At 41.1% G+C, this 23,232-nt stretch overlaps 2 protein-coding genes across 2 annotated transcripts in view; one reads left to right on the top strand and one right to left on the bottom strand.

Moving 5' to 3' along the window:
- Positions 1-22,930, top strand: part of LOC134797511 (protein spaetzle 3) — a 51,795-nt gene extending 28,865 nt beyond the window's left edge. Inside the window, exons 4-7 of the mRNA XM_063769756.1 lie at positions 19,910-20,034; positions 20,768-20,968; positions 21,627-21,752; positions 22,139-22,930. Of these exons, the coding sequence (XP_063625826.1) occupies positions 19,910-20,034; positions 20,768-20,968; positions 21,627-21,752; positions 22,139-22,295 (609 nt within the window). The 3' untranslated portion in view covers positions 22,296-22,930. The remainder of the gene's footprint in view (positions 1-19,909; positions 20,035-20,767; positions 20,969-21,626; positions 21,753-22,138) is intronic.
- On the bottom strand, positions 10,806-14,749 carry LOC134797510 (uncharacterized). Its single transcript, XM_063769755.1, has 2 exons — positions 11,909-14,749; positions 10,806-11,344 (listed from the first exon to the last, which is right to left on the bottom strand). The coding sequence occupies exons 1-2, from the start codon at positions 14,556-14,558 to the stop codon at positions 10,929-10,931; spliced, it is 3,066 nt and encodes a 1,021-aa protein (XP_063625825.1). The 5' UTR covers positions 14,559-14,749; the 3' UTR covers positions 10,806-10,928.
- Positions 22,931-23,232: the final 302 nt, after the last annotated feature.

The following is a 23,232-nucleotide window of genomic DNA, read 5'->3' as shown; positions in this document are numbered from 1 at the left end:
ATAAATGACTGACGAAGAAGCAATTGATCATGGCTCATTGAATTGTAAAATCATACTGTACTGACTCTGTCCGCCAATTTTTCACTTTCTACTATTTTCATCGTCATCTCATGCCGGAGACCGGTTTAAGAGCCATGAGGATTTTAGAGACAGCCGCGCGGAATAATAATCGTGTGGCCAGGTTGAACCTCGTTCGAAGATTTTTGAACTTTGACCTGAGTCACGCTATGATCCGTCTGGTCACTTTCCCTGTTTTATTCCCATACTTCCCATCTATTTCCTAAATCGCCAAAGCTCAAACTCTACGACACGTGATTGAAATTGCGGCGGCGTAGGGCCGCAGGAAACGTCCGCTCAACTGACTCACTGCGCGTGGGCAAACCACAGATAAAGTACGTGAACGATTTACATAGTGCCTGCCTGGCTGCTGGGAGAGCATTCACCTTGCTGCACAATCTATTATCTTTCACACGTAGTTGCAGTTTTCCTTATGCATTTCAAGTAGAAAGATATATTTAACTTGCAAACGAATATGACAACATTGCTTAGCTAGCTGTGAACCCTGTGAACATAAAGAAGAATTACTATCTAAATATTTTTTTCCGTACCACGTCCAATTCGCATCGCTGGCTTTTTTTTAGTAAAGTTGGTAAAGGACTCCCCGGAGAGGAGTCTAAAATTGTGTATTATATCTTATAATAATGCCGAACACTGTTCAACCATACCTACCTACCAATTTTTTAAATACAATCATATTTCTGATTCAGATTTGATGGATATCTGAAGAAAAAGTGATGCGTGTGGGAAGTGCGTGCGGAATGCTGTTGCTGTTACTAACTAACATGATTTTTTTAAAGTCGAGACTTTATTGGGGAATGTTATAAGTATTAAATATTTATACAATCACTGACCAAGTAAAGTAAAGTAAGTAAAATAAAAAAATATTTGTGGAACACATCAGGTACAGTTGTTAAGGTCTTATATCGCAAGTCATATTAGAGCGTTCCATGTTCCTAATTAAAAACATTTGGAGGAGTCGCCATCGTCGGACTCGGCGAGGAGGACTATATTATATAATAATAATAATAAATAGAGCTCTGTGTTTTGCCTATTGGGGTACAAATATTAAAACTTAAAAATAATGGTGGTGGTAGTGATATTAATAATAAATCATTACAGTTAAACAAGCATAGCTATTCAGCTTTACAGAAAACCATCAGCGACGGCAGTAGGACGGCTTTTGAAAGCATTTATTTAAATACCTACTATATTTCCATAAATAAGTAAGAATCAGCATGCAATAGGAGGGTCAAAAACTTTTTTAATATGAGTTAAGTTAAAAATCTTTCTCGTGTAGTACATCATAAAAGAAATAGGCTTTAAATACTAATTTTCTCCCTGGACCATAAAGGCCTGTTCAAACCTTCTGTATTTCTTAAAAACTTAACTGTTCTAATGTCCACAGAAAATATGCCCGTTTTCCTAAACGTGTTCGACCCAGGAAAACAATAAAAAAATATTGCTTACTCGTGTAGAGCCCACGAGCCTCACGACAATGACGACATAGACAATGTCTACAGGCATTTAAAATAGTTCTATATTTCGAGCTACCAAAATCATTGTTCTAGTGAGTCATTCTAAATGTCACGTTCAAGATTACGTGGTCTGAATCTCGTCAAAGACGCGCAAATACCGCGAGTAGCGGCGGGATTCAAAAACAAAATATCTATACCAATGTAATACCAAATTACCAATATGCCAAGTGCCGATTTTTTTAAATGATGGCATATTCGATATGTATTAAAACGATACACATTTTAGAAATAAAAGACATTGTCGGGAATTATCTCTGGGCAATAAATGTCCCCACAACTATTGACTTTTTTGCAGTTAAGTATTGTTTTTTCTACCGATTATAAAATCAACGTGTATAAAGTAGAAAATGTTTTTCTGCGGCATAGAATCAACAGCATGCGTGGAATCCTCTACTCAACTAGTTGGGATAGGAACCATTGCTAGTAGAATTATAAATTGAAGCGAAGTTCTGGAAGAACGACCTTTTACCGAAAAGACTTCAATAAGGACCGACAAACTTGCCCAAATTGATTTCGGATGTAGACACTGGACGAGGGCGGCAAGGAAATGGGTACCTACTACATATTTTTCATTTCTCATGCTCTGAAAGAGGGTCATTGTTGTTCTAAAAGGTGTGCAGAAAATGATACGTTTCTGCACTAGAGCATTTTAGGTTCCAAGTAGGTACAAGTTTTTTTTTTTTACGATAAGCAATTGAAATTTACATAAATGAATTTGTAATATAATTTCCATTCTGATATTTGACTCCCCATTCCATAAATAACGATACTTTAGCCTAAATTGTTAATTGAAAGTAGGTACCCTAAAAAGACTATACAAATTTATATTTAGTCATGTTTTAAAAAAAAACACATACATTTTACTTTCGTCGTATTCGAAATGAAAAGTAGAGTGTTTAAGTCGGGTGAAAGGCATCATTTCATCCCTTGGTTAACAATCTACTATTGATTTATATATTTATGATGCTGATATCTGTGCGTCACACTCGCATAAATTACACTTGAGAACAAGCAATTGTATGCACACAATAAAATTCAATATCATTTTAATACGTCCAACGCACATTTAAGAATAAGGCCCATGGGTCTTGCAAATGCCATGGTTTGCATTTAGATTTAATGCCTAAATGGTTTAGCATAAAACTCTGCCATCAACCGTATAATGGTCACGTTGACTTTACTGCTAATACAATAACAATAGGCAACAATTTAAAATAAAGGCACTTCATTCCAAGTATTTACTCGTGTATACTTGGTAGATATGAGCGCCGCGCCGGCGCGCCGCCGCCGCCGACGCTGCGCTATCGGCGTGGCATCGGCGTGACCTTGATAGATACTACTACTTTCAGAATCAGATAATATATATTTTATCTAGTTTAGATCTTTAACGGCGCCAGTCTGAATAGCTTATAGACATTCAAAAGGTATTTTAGGTCCATATAATTCAAAAATATTGATGGTAAATCAAACTTTTCTGTTTCGTAACCACGCTACTAGTGTTAGAGCAATGGAATGACTAATTTTGCCAGCTGGCTAGCTCATCCGTAATTCACCGCGAATTCAATCATTGCAAGCATGGTTTGAATGTCTTTAAAAGGTGTAAAAAGGGGTTAATTTCAGATATTAAGCGTTTTCACGCCCAAAGGTCCGGGCGTTGGCTACGTACGCAAGGGCGTCAGAAACAGAATCGGGTCTCATTTAAGCTTGGCCCTTGTTCTAATTTCAAACTTTGCTCTCTCGTAACCCAATCTATTGCCTCGCATCGCTCGCACAGAAGTAAGACTGAACATCCAAGTTTTCGGCCCTGTTTGGAGCCTAACTTTCGGGCTCGCTTTTAAAATGCTTGATCATTGGTTCTTCTCCGCTATTAGCTCCACTGCAGCACGGCCTTTGGCCTCGCACGAATGCACCTGCAGGAAAGCTCCAGGTCTTTAACACTATGGCCTCGGTCTTTATCGGCCTTCGGACTTGCTTACACTGGACCAATAGTTAAATTCCAAGCTCTGCTCTCTTGCAGCTTGGCCTTCGGCCTCGCACAGAAGCTCGCTGTAATCGGCGCTCCGGGCATTCGGCCGTCAGCCAAGTTCACACTTGGCGTTCGATTCTAAGCTGTATGCTTGCTTACCTGCAGCTCAGCCTCTGGCCTCGCATGGGAAGGCGTCGGAATCAGGTCTTCGGTGTTAGGTGGAGCTCGGCCTTGGGCCTCACTTTTTGACATAAATCGGTTTGTTGGGTCGATATTGGTTAATGACGGGGCTTGATTTTCCTCACTTCGGCTCTTCGAAATGTCGACCAGACGTTTCCCTGATACAGTCAATCCGCTACTTTTTACTTAGCACTAAAGATAAGGGCCTCGCAAAGATCTTCCGGCTAGGGCCTCGCCAAGATTCAGACCAGAGGCGAGATCAGAGGCGTCTGATGCCGCGCGATACCGTTTATACTATATAAAACTTTTTTCGTACCTTTATTCAATAAATTTTGCTTGAAATCGAAAAATGCACTTATTTAGTAGTAGTAGTAGTAGTAGTAAACTCTTTATTGTACAAAAAGACATATTAAAAATAACATACAAAGTTATTTTATAACTTTCTTACAGCAAAAACATGTTTTTTCGGTAAAATTTTGGGTTAAATTCTTTTTTCATTAATTAAAGGTGTTTCAAGGCCACGCCGCCGATTCGCCGCCGCCGCCGACCGATTTTGACCGGCGCGCCGCCGCCGGCTAAATGCCTATCGGCGCTCATATCTAGTACAGAGTGAGTTTCCGAATATACAATACAATACAGTACAGTACAGTACAGTGCAGTGCAGCGCAGCGCAGCATTCATAGACGACGGTATTAACCCTCCTGGCTCCGCCCCCGCTGGCAAACCCATCGGCTTCTTACAGTACAGAGTGAGTTTCCGAATAGACAATACAATACAGTACAGTACAGTACAGTACAGTACAGTACAGTGCAGTGCAGTGCAGTGCAGTGCAGCGCAGCGCAGCGAAGCACAGTGCAGCGCAGCATTCATAGACGACGGTATGCACACCTATTGCACACCTCCCATAGTTTACAATAAATGTTAAATTTTGCCAGCGAATCGCGTTGCATCTTTTAAATTCTTTATATGGCATTGCCCATCAAATAAGCTGCCAGTTTCAAGTTGTCATTTAATTTCATTGTAATTATGGAAGGTAGAAGCAAAGACATATGTAACTTCGTATAAGACGAATAAAGTCTAAGGAAAAAACGTGCCTCGGAATTCAAGTAAAAGTCATTCTCGAATAGATGCCGCACACACCTTTAGCCTATCCTCGGCTAGATGGCGTGACGACACCGTTTCATTATTCATATTTAACAATTTTAACACATAGATATCAGTGAATGAACATGGATCAAAATGATATAAAAATAATAAAATCATTTATCCATAGGTATATATTAGATATGAGCGCCGCGCCGGCGCGCCGCCGCCGCCGACAAAATTGTCGCGCCGCCGCCGCCGACGCTGCGCTATCGGCGTGGCATCGGCGTGACCTTGATAGATACTACTACTTTCAGAATCAGATAATATATATTTTATCTAGTTTAGATCTTTAACGGCGCCAGTCTGAATAGCTTATAGACATTCAAAAGGTATTTTAGGTCCATATAATTCAAAAATATTGATGGTAAATCAAACTTTTCTGTTTCGTAACCACGCTACTAGTGTTAGAGCAATGGAATGACTAATTTTGCCAGCTGGCTAGCTCATCCGTAATTCACCGCGAATTCAATCATTGCAAGCATGGTTTGAATGTCTTTAAAAGGTGTAAAAAGGGGTTAATTTCAGATATTAAGCGTTTTCACGCCCAAAGGTCCGGGCGTTGGCTACGTACGCAAGGGCGTCAGAAACAGAATCGGGTCTCATTTAAGCTTGGCCCTTGTTCTAATTTCAAACTTTGCTCTCTCGTAACCCAATCTATTGCCTCGCATCGCTCGCACAGAAGTAAGACTGAACATCCAAGTTTTCGGCCCTGTTTGGAGCCTAACTTTCGGGCTCGCTTTTAAAATGCTTGATCATTGGTTCTTCTCCGCTCTTAGCTCCACTGCAGCACGGCCTTTGGCCTCGCACGAATGCACCTGCAGGAAAGCTCCAGGTCTTTAACACTATGGCCTCGGTCTTTATCGGCCTTCGAACTTGCTTACACTGGACCAATAGTTAAATTCCAAGCTCTGCTCTCTTGCAGCTTGGCCTTCGGTCTCGCACAGAAGCTCGCTGTAATCGGCGCTCCGGGCATTCGGCCGTCAGCCAAGTTCACACTTGGCGTTCGATTCTAAGCTGTATGCTTGCTTACCTGCAGCTCAGCCTCTGGCCTCGCATGGGAAGGCGTCGGAATCAGGTCTTCGGTGTTAGGTGGAGCTCGGCCTTGGGCCTCACTTTTTGACATAAATCGGTTTGTTGGGTCGATATTGATTAATGACGGGGCTTGATTTTCCTCACTTCGGCTCTTCGAAATGTCGACCAGACGTTTCCCTGATACAGTCAATCCGCTACTTTTTACTTAGCACTAAAGATAAGGGCCTCGCAAAGATCTTCCGGCTAGGGCCTCGCCAAGATTCAGACCAGAGGCGAGATCAGAGGCGTCTGATGCCGCGCGATACCGTTTATACTATATAAAACTTTTTTCGTACCTTTATTCAATAAATTTTGCTTGAAATCGAAAAATGCACTTATTTAGTAGTAGTAGTAGTAGTAGTAAACTCTTTATTGTACAAAAAGACATATTAAAAATAACATACAAAGTTATTTTATAACTTTCTTACAGCAAAAACATGTTTTTTCGGTAAAATTTTGGGTTAAATTCTTTTTTCATTAATTAAAGGTGTTTCAAGGCCACGCCGCCGATTCGCCGCCGCCGCCGACCGATTTTGACCGGCGCGCCGCCGCCGGCTAAATGCCTATCGGCGCTCATATCTAATACTTGGAATGAGGCACAGTGTAAAGTTTGAGTTTAAGTGCAGGAAACATAATTTATTACTGGAGGCCTACGTATTTTAAGTTTAAAATTCCTGACTGAATTTGTAACGTTATGATCAGACATCGTAAATTTTATAGCATTTTTGGTCCAGCGGAGTGTTGTTAACGGAATTGGTATAGATAATTCCAACTGAAATGGTAAATAAGGTTAATATTAACGTAATTAACGCTAATTAATCATTAGGGTTCAAATTGTTTATACCAATTCCGTTAAAACCACTCCGCTGCCCCGAAAATGCTATAAAATTTACGATGTCTGGTTATGATACAACTTGACACTTACCAGCAGCGCAAGCGCTTCTAAATTTGCAAAACATAATATAAATTTACACCATTTTCAAGTGAGTTGTCTTTTCGGGCCGCCGATCGGAAGACTGGCATAGAGCATACTGCTTTTGTTTCCATAACAATACTGTTTTATTTAACACAGTCTTTTGTTACATCCTAAGTCTTTTGTCGTGTTTCTGGAAAATGGCGTAGAAAAACTGTACCTTTCTGAATATTCATTAGAAAATAAACATTTTATATATACAAAGGTAGCTTCGGCGATGGTTAAAACCTTGTGTTTAATTTTTGGGTCTTCTGCTATACAGCCTCATGCATAACATTTGTAAGTGATAGTGGAATGGTAATGAAAATGTGAAATCTGATGCGCAAGAAAATTATAAACAATTATAACAAGGGTAAAACACCCGTAAGTGACATTCATTAATCAATTATTAAGTACTTACTGTTGTCTTGCGCGGTGGGGCCACAGATATATATTAGGTAAACCGGTATACCTACACTTTAAAGCTCATCTGACCCAAAAACCTAAGATTTAAGTAAAATGTATCAGAATTTATTGACGTAGACATAACAAATCAAACGCCTAAACACATATTCATGTACGAAAAGCTACTACACAGGATCTTACGAAGCGCTAATAAATCCTAAGATAGAAATTCAGATACATTTTAAGATTTACATTTTCATAAAACGATCATAGACGTTAGTGATGACTATGTAATTAATTAAAATATATGCTTAGTTAAATCCAGTTATTATCATTCGCCGTTTTTATTGTGACCTTACACCGGTCGTTGGCAGATAGTAAAGACGAGTAAAGGCGTCATAAACCTTCAAAATAATGATTATCTTAAGCGGTCCCCGGATAAACTTTACAATTGCGACCGCAAAAACAGAACCGGCAACTAAAGACATACATATACTTAATAATAAATCATTTGCAAGTAAGTTCAGGCGCCAGAAGATGGACATTCTCATTTTTTGCTTACAAAATATATGTTAATTTATTTCGTACCGTGCAAGGTTATTGACACAGTTGCGTCTAAAATACAGGACTATATACTTTTGAATTACAAAAATTTAGGCGCCTCCTAATGACACTATCTATTCTTTTTGTATTTTGTTATTTAACGGAAATCCACAAATCTTGTTTACATACACGCTAATTAATCTCAATGCTATTAAGTAATAAATCACACCTCAGAATTAATAGTTATGAGTGGTGATCCGGCTGACATTTTATTTCGGACTAGTTCATTATGTTGACTCACTTATAACTTTAAAATTAGACGATTTCTCATACCTACAATCAATTAGTCTAATGTTTTCTATTACATCATTCTGACATGCAAGTTCATGTCGGGGTAATTATTATTGCGTTATTTGAGCGAGCGAGCGTATCGCGGGATATATCTTAGGTTGATGTTACATTGTGCGACGCGGTATGAAAACGTCTAGGTTGGGTGATTCGATAGTCTGGCTAATGCCGAATTTGTTCACATAATTAGCGGACTCTTCGCAAGCAGGACGTGTTAATGAAGACTGTAATTAGCTAATTCGACAGCGGATATGGATTTGTTCCGCCCGAGCCGTATCGTGAGTTCATTCTTATTTAAGTTTTGTTTGTCATTTGGTTTGACTGCGTCGTATTTTGTTTTGCCGGCTAATAATGTGATATTACCTACCTTTGAACATTTTTAAACATTTTTAAGCGGCTTTCAAAAAAGGAGTGTTCTATGTTGCATGTGTACCTATGTATTTGGAGTGATACATATTTATATTTTTGTATGTTATAAAAATAAGGCCAGTAGGACTGTTATGTAGGTGTTGATGTCTGACCGACGAGATCGAGCTGTAAATAGGGATTAAATAGGGATATCTCACTGCGATTAATAAATAAATAAAACAAGCTTCCGTCCACCGACTCGACTGTGCCTTTACAATGATAAAAAAAGTATCATATAATATGTGTGCAGCAAATAGAAAGAGCGCAAAGAGCGGTGCTGAAGGTCGCTTTGAGGAAACCAATTAGGTACCCTACAACCGATTTATACAATGACGCTCAAGTCCTTAGTGTCCGGAAACTCTACATAATAAGGGTGGCACTGTACGTACATAAAATAGTCCTTAGCTCATCAAGTTACACCACACTACTTAATAATCGTATTTTTAAAATTCCCGTAACAGCAGTCAAAACTACATTTGCACACCATTTTTCTGTCTTTTTATACCCCCGTATTTACAATCGACTAGTTAGGTTATATGAATTTAAAAAACACTCCATTTTCGAGGCAAAAAAACTCTTATCAAAGAACTTGATGCATCTATCATATTTAGACACAGAAAATCTAATAAAGATACCGTATTAACTAAACTCACTTACAATGACAATACACAAACACACCACGCTCACACACATACACACACACACACACACACACACACACACACACACACACACACACACACACACACACACACACACACACACTTTTACATTTTATTTAATGAAGAATTATTTTTGTTACTAAAGGCATAAAGATAATTTATGTTTATGTTTGTTTTAATATTTTTCATCTCTTTCTTATCTTTTTTGTCATTTATATAAACTCTAATTACAAGTTATTTAGAGTTAAATTCCATTTCTCACCATTATTTTCTATAATTTATTGTAAACTAAATAATTGTCTCTCTGTTTTCAAAAACCCATTGTTGTAACTAACCGATTGTATACTATATTATTTTCACTGTAAGCCGCATTATTTCTCCCACGGGACAGGCTATGCCTAGTGTGGGAGTCAGCATAACTGTAACACTGCTATTTTCTATTTCAGAAATAAAGAATTTATTATTATTTATTATTTATTATTTATTTATTTAATTCCATTCATATTTCATTCACCCGTTCGGCCGCTTTTTGCGAGACTGAATAACAAACATTTAGTAAAATATAATATCTACTTAACATTAACACTAAAGTGAATTAAAATTAAAATGTAATTTTTAGTCCATTATAAGTTTATACCTACTTATACTCAAGGTAAGATTTTTACGACATTGCAATAGCGATTTTGTAATTAAACTTAAAAATTAAATACATTATACAGTCATTAATGGTTTTACCCAAATAAATAGGTACGTATTTACGTACGGTACCGTAAAATGGGGTGAGTAGGGTCAAAACTGAAATTCAAACCTCAATAACATTTTATTTTTACATATGAAAACTGAATGGTGTTTAAATAACAAGTGTTCCGAACGTTTGTATTTTAGTTTTTATTTTATTTTGGGTAGTTCCATTTCATAACTTTGACGATAAAGAGGAAAACCCACCTCACCCCGTAGTTTTTACCCTCGTATTTGGGTTGAGAGGGGTTTTCATACAAAGGTGATTTTGGAAGATTGTTGGATCGATTTTTTTTTATTATGCGTATTACTATAGCTCCATTTTAAATTGGAATACATTATTTTTGTAGCAGTAGCCTTAAAATCCCTTCTCACACCCCTCTCAAACCTTCTCTCCCCATTCATAACCCACCTCTCCCCGCGAAACCTACTCACCCCGTTTTACGGTAATCCGATAAGAGCCTTACCATATAACAAAATTAATGTTAGGTAAGTATAGGTAGGTAGGTACTATAATTATAAACAATTAGTGTTGATGGGCGAATACTGTTCGAATTGCTGGGATTGGGAAATAGTAGTTATAACGGTGTTGATAAAACAAGAAGTGGTATCGGGAATGTAACCGTAAATTAGGTAAGTGTGCAGGATTCGGTGGTTTTCCAGGGTCCATTCAATGAAGACGTTTATTAAAATTATAGAAAATTAATTTATTATGAAAAGTGGCTTTATACAGCTCAAATTTCTATATGTAACGAGCAACGTGTATATCGGGTCGTATATCGAGGCGAATGAACGAGACAAGATGAGCACGGAGAGGGGCGGTATAGCAGTTGTCGTCGCAGCGCCGCTAGGTGTCGCTAGTAGGTGCGTGAACATGCCCCCGGCCTTGGGAGCACCATCTCCCAAAGTAGTCTTCATCCGTCTAGGGCTGCCGGCTCTGGTAGTAGCGGGCAGATCTTTGAAAAGCTGCGTCGTATTGTTCCTGTCGCCGTGAGGATGTCGGCGACACGGTTCACGCCATCGCTCCCAGGGTATAGACGCGTGACTCGGCCTAACCGCCATTTGAGAGGAGGCTGGTTATCATCTTTGATTAAAACGAGACTGTTTAACGCTATGTCGTCTTTATGAGTCTTCCACTTGGTTCGTCGCTGGAGCTCCGTAACGTACTCAGTGGCCCAACGACGCCAGAAGTGTTGACGTAGGGCTTCGATCCTGGCGTAGCGAGACAGGCGGGAAGGCTGCACATCCGTCAGGTCCTCGCTAGCAGGGCAGGTCAACGGCCGACCAATTAGGAAATGGGCGGGCGTGAGCGGGGATAAATCAGTAGGATCTGTGGACAAGGGTGACATGGGCCGGGAATTCAGGATGGCTTCGGCCTGTGTCAAAACCGAGCTGAATTCCTGGTAAGTTAACCTAGCATTACCTACTACACGTTTCAAATGAAATTTGCACGCTTTTATTCCAGCCTCCCATAATCCGCCAAAATGGGGAGAATAAGGAGGAATGAAACTGAATTTGATGCCATCATTGGCAGCGAAATCGACTATATCCTTCGAATTATTTTTTAAAAATGTGGAAAATTCTTTTTCGGCCCCAACAAAGCATTTTCCATTATCAGAATAAATTATATGAGGCTTTCCTCGTCTACTAATAAAACGTTTAAGCGCTAATAAATAATCATCAGTGGTGAGACTCGTAACAAGTTCCAAATGAACGGCTCGTGTGACCATACATATAAACAAACAAATATACGATTTAATAAGCTGAGCTCCTCTCCCCTTTCGATTAAGTATGAGAATTGGCCCGCCGTAATCAACGGCTGTGCGAATGAACGGGAAACCAGGCTCTAAACGATCCAAAATAACATTACCCATGATAGGACTAAGTACTTTACCTTTCATTCGAATACAGGTAACGCATTCTCGAACCATCTTCCTTGCCAAATTCCGCGCACCTAAAGGCCACCAACATTCACGCAAAGTAGATAAGAGTAGCTGCGGTCCGGCATGTAGCAGCCGATTGTGTTCATAATTGAATAACAACACCGTTAATTTATGTTTACTGCACAATAACATGGGATGTTTTTTGTTGTAATCGAAACTTGTGGAATTACACAATCTACCACCGACTCTAATCACTTTTAACTTATTACGATCGTCTAAAAACACGTTAAGACCGGATATACGGTTATATTGTTTACTATTCGTCTTAAGCGGTTTATTTTTAAGTAAATTATCGTAAACGTCCGGAAATGATTGCATCTGCGCGAATCTAACTAGCATAAGACGTGATGCACTGAGATCGTCCACCGATAATGAACCGGTTTGGCGGAGTTGTTTACGCTCAGAGCTAATGCGTGAGTTTAATATAAAGCGGAGTACATACGCGCCGATTCTAATTAATTTAATGTAAGATGAACATCTATCGAAATTAAATAATTCATCTTGTTGATTGCAAACTAAACTTACCGCGGTCGATCGTAACTCGGGTAAATCTTTGAATGCCGTATTTTTACTCGTATTGTCATTAATAAAATCCGATTTTGGGTCATGCAAAACTGATGGCCCGAACCACCATAAGTTACAATCAATTAAATTATCTAAAGCAACGCCTCTAGACAATAAATCACTAGGGTTGTCTTCGCTTCTCACATGCAACCATGTCGCATTACCGGTGAGATCGTTTATTTGAGTAACGCGATTTTGAACAAAAGGCTTCAATAAATGCGGAGACATGCCTAGCCACGAAATTACTATAGTTGAGTCACACCAGAAGTAAACTTTAGTGAACACTAACCTTAAGGAATCAGTTATTTTCTTGTAAAGTTTAGCAGCAACGAGCGCTCCTGAAAGTTCGAGTTTGGGGATAGTTAGAGATTTCAGGGGTGCGACTTTACTTTTAGCACACAATAATCTGACAGTTACATCTGACCCTTCATCATATGTCCGCATATATGCGCACGCGCCGTAAGCATGCAACGATGCATCTGAAAAAATATGCAATTCCGTATGTCCAGTGTGTACACCCCTTACATGACGCGGAATTCGTAAATCGTTTAAACGGCTCAAAGTGTTTATGAAATTATTCCACATCGATTTAATGTCTTCTGGGACCGGGGTGTCCCAATCGATACGACTTAACCATAATTTTTGAAGCAAAATTTTGGAAATTATCACCGCAGGAGAAAGTAAACCTAACGGATCGTAAATCTGTGAAATAATCGACAACATTATTCGTTTATTTAAGTACGTCGAGTTAGGCAAGGGATCGATTTTTGTAGTGTAATACAATTCATCGCGCGTATTATCCCAACCTACCCCGAGCGTTTTGTTCTGGGTGTGCTCACCAACAAAATGCTCCTTAGACTTGTCCTGCGTAACGTCACAATTAAAGGTCCATTTACGTAAAGGAAAGCATCCTGATTGCAGAACGTTATACGTTTTTTGACATATGTCAAGTAAATTTTGGAAATCATCATCTCCTGTAATTAAATCGTCTACGAATATATCTTGGTTGATAACGCGGGCGATGACGTCATCACCACATTCCGATGCTAACTGTCGTATACAACGTTGACTTAAATATGGCGCACTAGTTTGCCCATAAGTGACCGTATTGAGTTCATAAACGTATAATGGATCGGTAGGTTTTTCACGCCAGAGGATCATTTGCAAGGATCTCTGATCTGGTTGTATCAAAACCTGCCGAAACATTTTCTCCACGTCAGCACAAGCAACGTACTTGTATTGACGGAAACGCAGTAGAATAGCAAATATATCGTTTTGAAGTGCTGGACCCGGCAGCTGAATGCTATTCAACGATTTATTCGTGGTGGTGGGGGCAGCACCACTATACACGACGCGCAATTTAGTGGTGGCACTCCCCTCCCTAAATATACCATGATGAGGGTGGAAGTAATTGGGTGTACCATATTCGGTAACACGAGTCATGTGACCCATTTTTTCGTACTCTCGCATGAAATCACAATATAAACGTTTATATTCCGGCAAACGTTCTAATTTACGTTCTAAGGATAAAAATCGATTTTTCGCTAACGTATAAGAATCGCCCAACGTATCAGCTGATTCTCTTAGCGGCATTCGGACGGAGAACCGACCGTCTTCTTCGCGTGTAGTCGTATTGATAAAAATATCCTCACATTTCTGCTCGTCAGCTGTAAGAATACTATCTACCTGAGGGATATCCTCGATCTCCCAAAACTTTCTAAGTTGAGAGTCAATCGTCTGAGTAAAATAACAATGGACTTGATTATTAATGCGCAAGTTCCCTGTATTATTTGGACCAGATACCAACCAGCCGAATTTCGAATTTATTAAGTACGGCCCTGTCGGTAATCGAATCTTTTCACCGTCTAAAAGGTCCCAAAATATTTCTATACCTATCAGTATATCGATTTCTGCAGGCACGTTAAAATTGGGATCTGCTAACTGAATATTATCAGGAATACGTATACTATCTAAGTCTATGTAAGTCGAGGGCAAACTGGACGTTATGCGCTTCAAGACAAAACACGTTAATGACATAGAATAATCCGAATTTTTAGATCTTATAGTTACATCGCATGAGTGATTTGTCTGTGTAACTATTTCTGCAACACCCGAAATCTGAATAGTGGACTGTATGTTTTTCACGTTTAATCGATTACGTAATTCTTCCGTTATAAAACAATGTTCACTTCCATTGTCTAAAAACGCACGACACGTATGGAACTGATTATTCGCGTCGGCTACTTCTATTAACGCAGTAGTAAGTAAGCCTCGCCTGGGAGTGAACCGATCACCTACCGCGCCACCTTCGCACTCAGCCATAGGCGCGCGGTCAGCTGATACACAGTAGCTAGATGTACTCGGCACTGATAACGGCGCGCTGTGTGCAGGCGCACTCGACGGCCTCACGCACACATTATCATCGCGAGTACTATCCGTATGCAATAAACTATTATGTTTTTGTTGACACTGCTTACACGGACCGAATATACATTCATTTAAGGAATGCCCTTCGCGTAAACAATTATTACATACGTTTTTATTACGAATTAAATTTAACCTATCTTGGACAGATAAATTTAAAAACTTAGCACACGTATAAAGTGCATGATTCTCGTTACACATCGCGCAGTTTCGAAAACGTTTATTATTTAAAGGCTTTGATTTATTAGCACTGACACTAGCAGAGACACAACTAACTACTTGCGTAGGTTTATTGGACGTGTAATTAGGCTTAGTACTAACCGCGGTCGGTGCCTTGGAATGATTCGAGTTTATCATTTCTAACGTATCCGCCCGGTTTCTGAGAAACGATAAGAGATCTTCCAGCTTAAGTTTCTTAGACTCATTATTGATTGACTTATCCGAGATAGACCCTATGTGAGTTTCCCACTTACGCTCCGTGGTCGTATCGAGTTTTGACACAATTAAATGAATAATTAACGTATCCCACGAGTCAGTAGGTTCATCTAACGTTTTTAAAGCGCGTAAATTACGTAACACGGTGTCTATCAGTCTACGTATTTGAGTCGAAGATTCTTGTTTCAAGGCTGAAATGTTGAATAACGATTTTATGTGATTATGCACTAAAAGCCTAGGGTTATGAAAGCGAATTTCAAGCAATTCCCATGCTTGAATGTAGTTGGCAGCCGTGAATTCTAACGCACTAATTACTTGTAATGCACTACCGCTTAGTGATGATCGAAGGTAATGAAACTTTTGAATCGCGTCGAGATCGGAATGTTTATGGATCATTGTTTCATAAGAATGTTTAAATTCGAGCCAACGATCATACGAACCATCGAATGAGGGCAATTTAATTTCGGGTAGTTTAAATTTTGAAAACGGTTTGTTCACGGCATGGCCACAACTTGGAATAGTAACGTTATTTGTCTCCACACCATCGACTAAACAATTAGCGCTAGCCATAGTACCAAAATATAACTCCTCGAGAGTTTCTACGTATTCAGAATTGGCAGACATTTCTGTTTCTGGAGAGCAAAGTTCAATTTGGCTTTCAATATCATTAAAAAATTTAAAAGTCTCTGTAGCTGCTTGCATACGTAATTTTAATTCAGCAATTTGTACTTTAGAAGGAGTCACCGATAAAAGAGAATCAACGAATTTTTTAAATTGCGTAAGCCGGCCTTTCAAGTTACCCCTTTGCTTGCGAAGGTCTGAAATTATGGCTTGACTTTTTCTAGGTGACCCTGATCCAGAAGGAATAGTCAATTTAGCAACAGCTTCATCCTTTTCACCCATTTCGAAAGATTAAGAGAAACTGGAACTACTCACGTGCACAAATTCCAAACTGGTACGGTAGATCGCAAACTGCTGCTGCGTGACTTGCGTAACGAGCGGCACTGGAATGCACAAAAAAACTCGGTTTTAACACAGTTCGATTAGGAAAGGAATAGACGGGATTGGTAGACCTGACCGTTCACTGCTGCAGACGCTGTCGAGGTGCTGGTGTCGTCTCGCAAGGGTATTTCGTCTTCCCGACGAGCTGACTTCTCTCGCAGTATCCGGCTCGAGGATCAATTATGTGCAGGATTCGGTGGTTTTCCAGGGTCCATTCAATGAAGACGTTTATTAAAATTATAGAAAATTAATTTATTATGAAAAGTGGCTTTATACAGCTCAAATTTCTATATGTAACGAGCAACGTGTATATCGGGTCGTATATCGAGGCGAATGAACGAGACAAGATGAGCACGGAGAGGGGCGGTATAGCAGTTGTCGTCGCAGCGCCGCTAGGTGTCGCTAGTAGGTGCGTGAACAGTAAGTGCAGATATTTTTAAGCACCTTAGGTGAATTTTACACCTTACGCGTAAGATATATCTCTATTTATAAAAGTAGCTATGCTAGGGTGGCAGATACTTCTGGAGCATTGTTTCATCCGCAACTATTGATCTAGTAGTTAGTAAGTAGTAGTAGTAAGGTGCAGGGGGTAATTTAAAACTACTTAATCGAGTGCCAGTTGCTGAGTGGCCAGTTAAACTTAGCCGTCTGTCCCTATATTTATGGGGGGGGGGTTCTTTGTGTGCGTTATCCAAAAAAGATGGGGGTATAAGACCTATTGCGATCGGCAGCACTTTCAGACGGCTAACTGCTAAACTCGGTTGCCGTGCGGTAAGGGAAGAGATGGCCTCTTATCTCCGACCTTGCCAGTTGGGATTCGGCACAAAATTGGGCTGCGAAGCGGCCATTCATGCGACTCGAGCTTTCTCAACAGATCCCAATAACGTGGATAGCGTCATAGTTAAATTAGACATAAAAAATGCTTTTAATTGTATAGAACGAGATGTTGTGTTGTCGGAAGGTAAGGAAAAGGTGCCGTCCCTCTACCCTTTTCTCTTCCAAGTCTACTCTTCCCCTTCCTACCTATTTTATAATGGTTCCCTCATTCTCTCAGAGGTCGGTGCGCAGCAGGGTGATCCACTGGGCCCTCTTGTGTTTAGTCTTGGAATACAGAAGGTTATATCTGGGCTTCGTTCTCCCTTAAACATATGGTACCTAGATGACGGTACTCTAGGGGGCAAGCCAGAGGACGTGAAGCAGGATTTGATTACACTGCTTCCACGCTTTCAAGAATTGGGGTTGGAGGTAAACGCAGGCAAGTGCGAGTTCTTCCCTTGTGGGTCCGATTCCCGTTCCTCCTTTCCAGTTTTTAGCGACCTGCTTCCCGGTCTCAAGGGGTTGTCGGCTGAAACTTTCACCCTTCTGGGCTCCCCTATTTTTAAGGATGCTGTCCCGGATGCGTTTGAGGTGCGAAGGCAACTTCTTCTTTCTGCTAGAGACAGATTGAGGAAGTTGTCGGCGCACGTTGCCCTTGTCCTGCTTCGGCTCTGCTTCGCTGTCCCCAAGCTCACATACTTTTTGCGCACCGTGCCGGCTTGGCTTCATCCTGACGAGTTGGATTCTTTTGACAGCGTGTTAAAGGAGACTGTGGAGTTCTTAATTAACGTCTCCCTCAATCCTGACCATTGGGACCTGGCCTCTTTGCCAATTCGGAGTGGCGGACTGGGTATCCGGCGCGCGCGAGACGTGAGTCTTCCTGCCTTCCTGGCATCGGCGAGTGGGGTTGTGGAACTGGTTACTCAAATTTTGGGTTCAGATGGTAATAGGGTAGCCATACCGTTCTCTGCCGATGCGTTGGAGGCCTGGATGGCTCTCAATCCGGGTAATTCAGTGCCTGAGAGGCTGGAATCTCAACGGTCGTGGGACGATGTTGGGGTGAAGCGGGTGTTTGAGGGCCTGTTGGAGCGGTCTTCGGGAGTGGATCGAGCAAGACTTCTTGCAGGGTCGAGGCCGGAGTCGGGGGCGTGGTTGCATGCGCTTCCGTCCCCGCATATAGGCACCCTCCTCGACAACGATTCGTTGCGGGTGGCTGTTGCTCTTCGCTTGGGCTGCGATGTGTGCGTACCTCATTTATGCATTTGCGGCACCATGGTGGAGAGCAACGGTCACCACGCTTTGAGTTGTTGCCGATGTGCGGGAAGGTTCCCACGCCATCATGCTCTAAACGATATTATTCGCAGAGCGTTCGTCTCGGCTAATGTCCCTTGCGTGCTTGAGCCCCGGGCCTTAGCCGGTCTGATGGCAAAAGGCCGGATGGCATGACTTTAGTGCCTTGGCAGAAAGGGAAGTGCTTGCTGTGGGACGCTACATGCGTCAGCACTTTTGCTGCTTCGCACATAAGTCGCACAGTAGGTATAGCAGGGGCAGCTGCCGAGATAGCCGCTCTTAGAAAGCGGGAAAAGTATGCGTGCTTGGGTGGTTATTTGTTTGTTCCGCTCGCGGTGGAGACCGCTGGGTGTTGGTGCTTGGAGGCACTGTCCTTCTTTAGGGAGCTCGGGAGTCGCTTGCGCGAGAGGGGTCTTGATCCCCGCTCCGGATCATTCCTGGTCCAGAGGTTATCTATTGCGATTCAGCGCGGAAACGCAGCGAGCGTGGTGGGGACTTTTGCGCCTGGAGTGACTCGAGGTGGGTTATTTGATTAGTTTGGTTTTTTGTGTGTTTTTTTTTTTTTTTTTTTTTTAATGATTGTTGGTGTTTTTGTATTTTATGCCTATTTGTGTGGAATGTGTATTTATAGTTTTGTTGTGTATTAGTTTTATGATAAGTGATGGAGGTTAGATTAAGTACCTAATATTGTTTTAGTTATTGTATTTTTTGGACTAGTTGTAGATATATGTACCTATTTATATATTAGTTTTAGATAATCTAGTGTAATGACTATTGTGTGGCTGTAATATGTTGGACTATGTGATTATCAATAAATATATATAGATACATATCTTGCTTAATCGAAACATCGTCCATGTTTTACATTATTAACTAGAGTGCCACATGAGAGTGCATATGTCCGAATCGCGAAAAAGATGTGTTAATTGTGTGTGTTCTGTGTGACTCTAGTTAGTAATATAAAACATGGAATATATTTCGATTAGTTTAAATTACCCCGCAGTCTAAATGGCCCCCTGCATCTTAATCATTTTATTGTACACAACACAGGTTTACATACAATTTACAGAAATAGAAGTACAAAGGCGAACTTATCCCTATAAAGGATCTCTTTCAGCTAACCTACGAGTAGATGAGGGGATCTATATTCAATACGTAAAATAAAAACAACTAAGCTTGGCAAAAAAGAGTAGAAATTAAAAAGTGGCAACACTGTAGTGTCGTCTCTTTCAAACCAATAAGTATAAGAAAACGGGACAACACTACAGTGTTGCCACTTTTTAATTTCTACTCTTTTTTGCCAAGCTGTAATACGATTAAATGATGCGTCACCCTAAAGTTTAGGGTGAGGATTAGTTTAGGGCCTAAACTAATCCTGCCTTTACCAACAAAATAATGATGACCTCTCTATTAACTTTCAGATCCTATGGACGGCTCTCTCCGTGGCTCTGGGGTACGAGCTTCAAGGACAGATCATCAGAGGCGTGCCATGCGTTAAGCGGAACTACCAGCTGTACTGCCCTACGGCTGGCAACACCTATCCCTTGTAAGTTAACCGTAATATACTATAGATAACTCTATTCAAGGCTACGGAGTACGAGCTTCAAGGACAGATCATCAGAGGCGTGCCATGCGTTAAGCGGAACTACCAGCTGTACTGCCCTACGGCTGGCAACACCTATCCCTTGTAAGTTAACCGTAATATACTATGGATAACTCTATTCAAGGCTCCGGGGTACGAGCTTCAAGGACAGATCATCAGAAGCGTGTCATGCGTTAAGCGGAACTACCAGCTGTATTGCCCTACAGCGTGCTACACCTATGCCTTGTAAGTTACTTTCATAGTCATGGACAACTCTCCACAACTCTGGTATGAGCTCCAAGAACAAATCGAGGAAGGCGTGTCATGCATGAAGCCACACTTCCAGCTTGTATTGCACGCAGACCTACCATTCACTAAGTGGTATACACTCTACGATTAGCAACCCGTACCTATATAGCTAGGTGCCTATATGCTCCTAGTGTCTGCTTGGCATTTCTCACTGTTTTCTTCGGATCTGAGTGTTATACTCCAACCCAGTGTAGAAAATATTTTGTTGGGATGAGTCCGGTTTCTTCACGATGGTTATACTTGATCAAGTATCGTGGTTCAGTTGATCTTTTAACTGCACCTATTGTCCATAGTGTGTCCACAGAATACTAAACTCTTGACTAACGTCTAACTCGACTCATATTTTCTTTTACTCTATCCACGACTAATCGCCATTTTCTCATTCCAGAGACAAAATCGAAGAGTTCATAGACGAGAACAAAGCGCTGATAAAACGGATGTACGGGTCGTTCGCGACCCCTGGCGGGAGCCGCGTGCGCCGCGCGCCAGGGGTGCCGGATATGCACGCGGGTGATTCCTACTTCCGTCATGTCAGGCAGGCGTCCAACACAAACCTGCCTGATCCGCAGTCGGTTAATAGTACTGGCCGGTAAGTTTTTAATCCCCGACACAAAATGAGGAGTGTTATATGTTTGACGCCAATGTCTGTCTGTCTGTGGTATCATAGCGGATGGGCTGATTTCGATGAGTTTTTTTACGTAAAAGTGAGTTTTCCTGCGGTGGTTCTTAGCTATGTTTTATAGAAATCGATCCAGCGGTTTGAAGAGTATGAGCTGTTTTTCAAAATCATGTAATGAATTTTTGGCATAAAAGCAAGCAAGCGTACTACATGAACCTATCTCATCATAAGTATGTTAATAATATTGGCCGGAAAATTCAGACTCAATCAGCTAGCAGTAGCGAGATGCGAGACATCCATTGAACAATATGTGTTGGGTTGAATGTGACGTGAGAAAAAGAACTATGAGTTGGTACCTAATATAGTGATATTAGTGATCAATCACTACCAGATCAATGAGTCTATATGATCAAAATTGGATCCAGTGCAATACACGCACGGGTATAGCAAGGCAATAAATCGGTTTAGTTTAAGTCCCATTTAACGCTTCGGAGCCTTTATATGGGAATTACACTTGATTTTTAAACTTTAGTAGATCTAAAACGAGATTAGAACTCTTTCTCATCCCCCATGATGAATTTTATAAGCAGCTGTTCAAGTAATCTTACTTTTAACTTATAATTTTCAGAGTGGACTCCTGTCAAAGTAAAACAGAGATCATGACGCCTTATTGGGCGCTCAACTCTGCAAGAAAGCTACGAGCTATCGTGAACACAATGCACTTCGAGCAAGCCATACACCAGGAAGTTTGCAGGTAAGAAACCTATGTATTCAACATCAATAGAAATAATCTTAAATACCTATTTTGTGTTTTGATTAAGGTTTGCTAGTTCAGTTAGTTCACCGAAGGCGCAGTAGCGAGTGTTAGGGTATTCTCCTCCCCTCCCTCTGGCTAGCAGAGGGAGTTACGGGAGGAGCGATTCTCACGTACCACCCCGTCCCCAACGGGCGTTCGCAGCCCATACGTAAATGTATTTATCCCTGTGTCAAAAAAATACGGAATTCTCGGAATAGCACAACAAAACCAAATTTTCTTACCATGAAAGATTAATACCAATCACAAGTCCTTCGCTCCGGCATTACGCTTATTTATAATAATCACTGCCAAATTAAGCCTAACATTTCGTTTTTCTATTTCAGCAAAAAGTCAACAGCGCGATGTATGGGCGACTGCGGCTGCGAGCAGAAATACAAATGGCACCGACTACTAGCCTACGACCCTAACGACGACTGTGCCGGGATCTTTATGGACTGGTTCCTCTTTCCCTCTTGCTGCGTGTGCCGGTGTAAACCTTAATTGTCCCAAATTGTATACTTAATAGAAGTTAGTGTGGCTACAATTGCGAGCAGTACTAATAGCATCGACTTCTGGCATGCGACCCTGACGGCAACTGTGCCGGGATCTTTATGGCCTGGTTCCTCTTTCCCTCTTGCTGCGTGTGCCGGTGTAAACCTTAATTGTCCCAAATTGTATACTTAATAGAAGTTAGTGTGCCCACAATTGCGAGCAGTACTAATAGCATCGACTTCTGGCATGCGACCCTGACGACGACTGTGCCGGGATCTTTATGGCCTGGTTCCTCTTTTCCTCTTGCTCCGTGTGCCGGTGTAAACCTTCATTGTCCCAAATTGTATACTTAATAGAAGTTAGTGTGCCCACAATTGCGAGCAGTACTAATAGCATCGACTTCTGGCATGCGACCCTGACGACGACTGTGCCGGGATCTTTATGGCCTGGTTCCTCTTTTCCTCTTGCTCCGTGTGCCGGTGTAAACCTTCATTGTCCCAAATTGTATACTTAATAGAAGTTAGTGTGCCCACAATTGCGAGCAGTACTAATAGCATCGACTTCTGGCATGCGACCCTGACGACGACTGTGCCGGCATCTTTATGGACTGGTTCCTCATTCCCCCATGCTGTGTGTGCCGGTGTAACCTTTACCCAAAACGGTGTACCTACTTGATAGAAGCTAGTGTGACTGCAATTACGAGCAGAAGTATCTACTAATAGCATCCGCTTCTGGCATATTATCCTAACGACGGTATATTTATGGATTGGTTCCTATCTTCTCATGTCGCTGTGGGTGCCTATGTAGGTAATCCTTAACTACCCCAAATTGTGTATGTACACACAGCAACACTCCTGACTATACATCAGTGGACCTTATTACAAAAGGCATAAGGTCCACCGATGTACAGTTAACAGTGTGGGCGACTGTACTTGTTAGAAGTTAG

This window comes from Cydia splendana, chromosome 15, assembly GCF_910591565.1.
Source record: "Cydia splendana chromosome 15, ilCydSple1.2, whole genome shotgun sequence".
Taxonomy (NCBI): domain Eukaryota; kingdom Metazoa; phylum Arthropoda; class Insecta; order Lepidoptera; family Tortricidae; genus Cydia; species Cydia splendana.
Note: the sequence above shows the minus strand (reverse complement) of the source record. Positions and strands in the feature narration are given on the sequence as shown.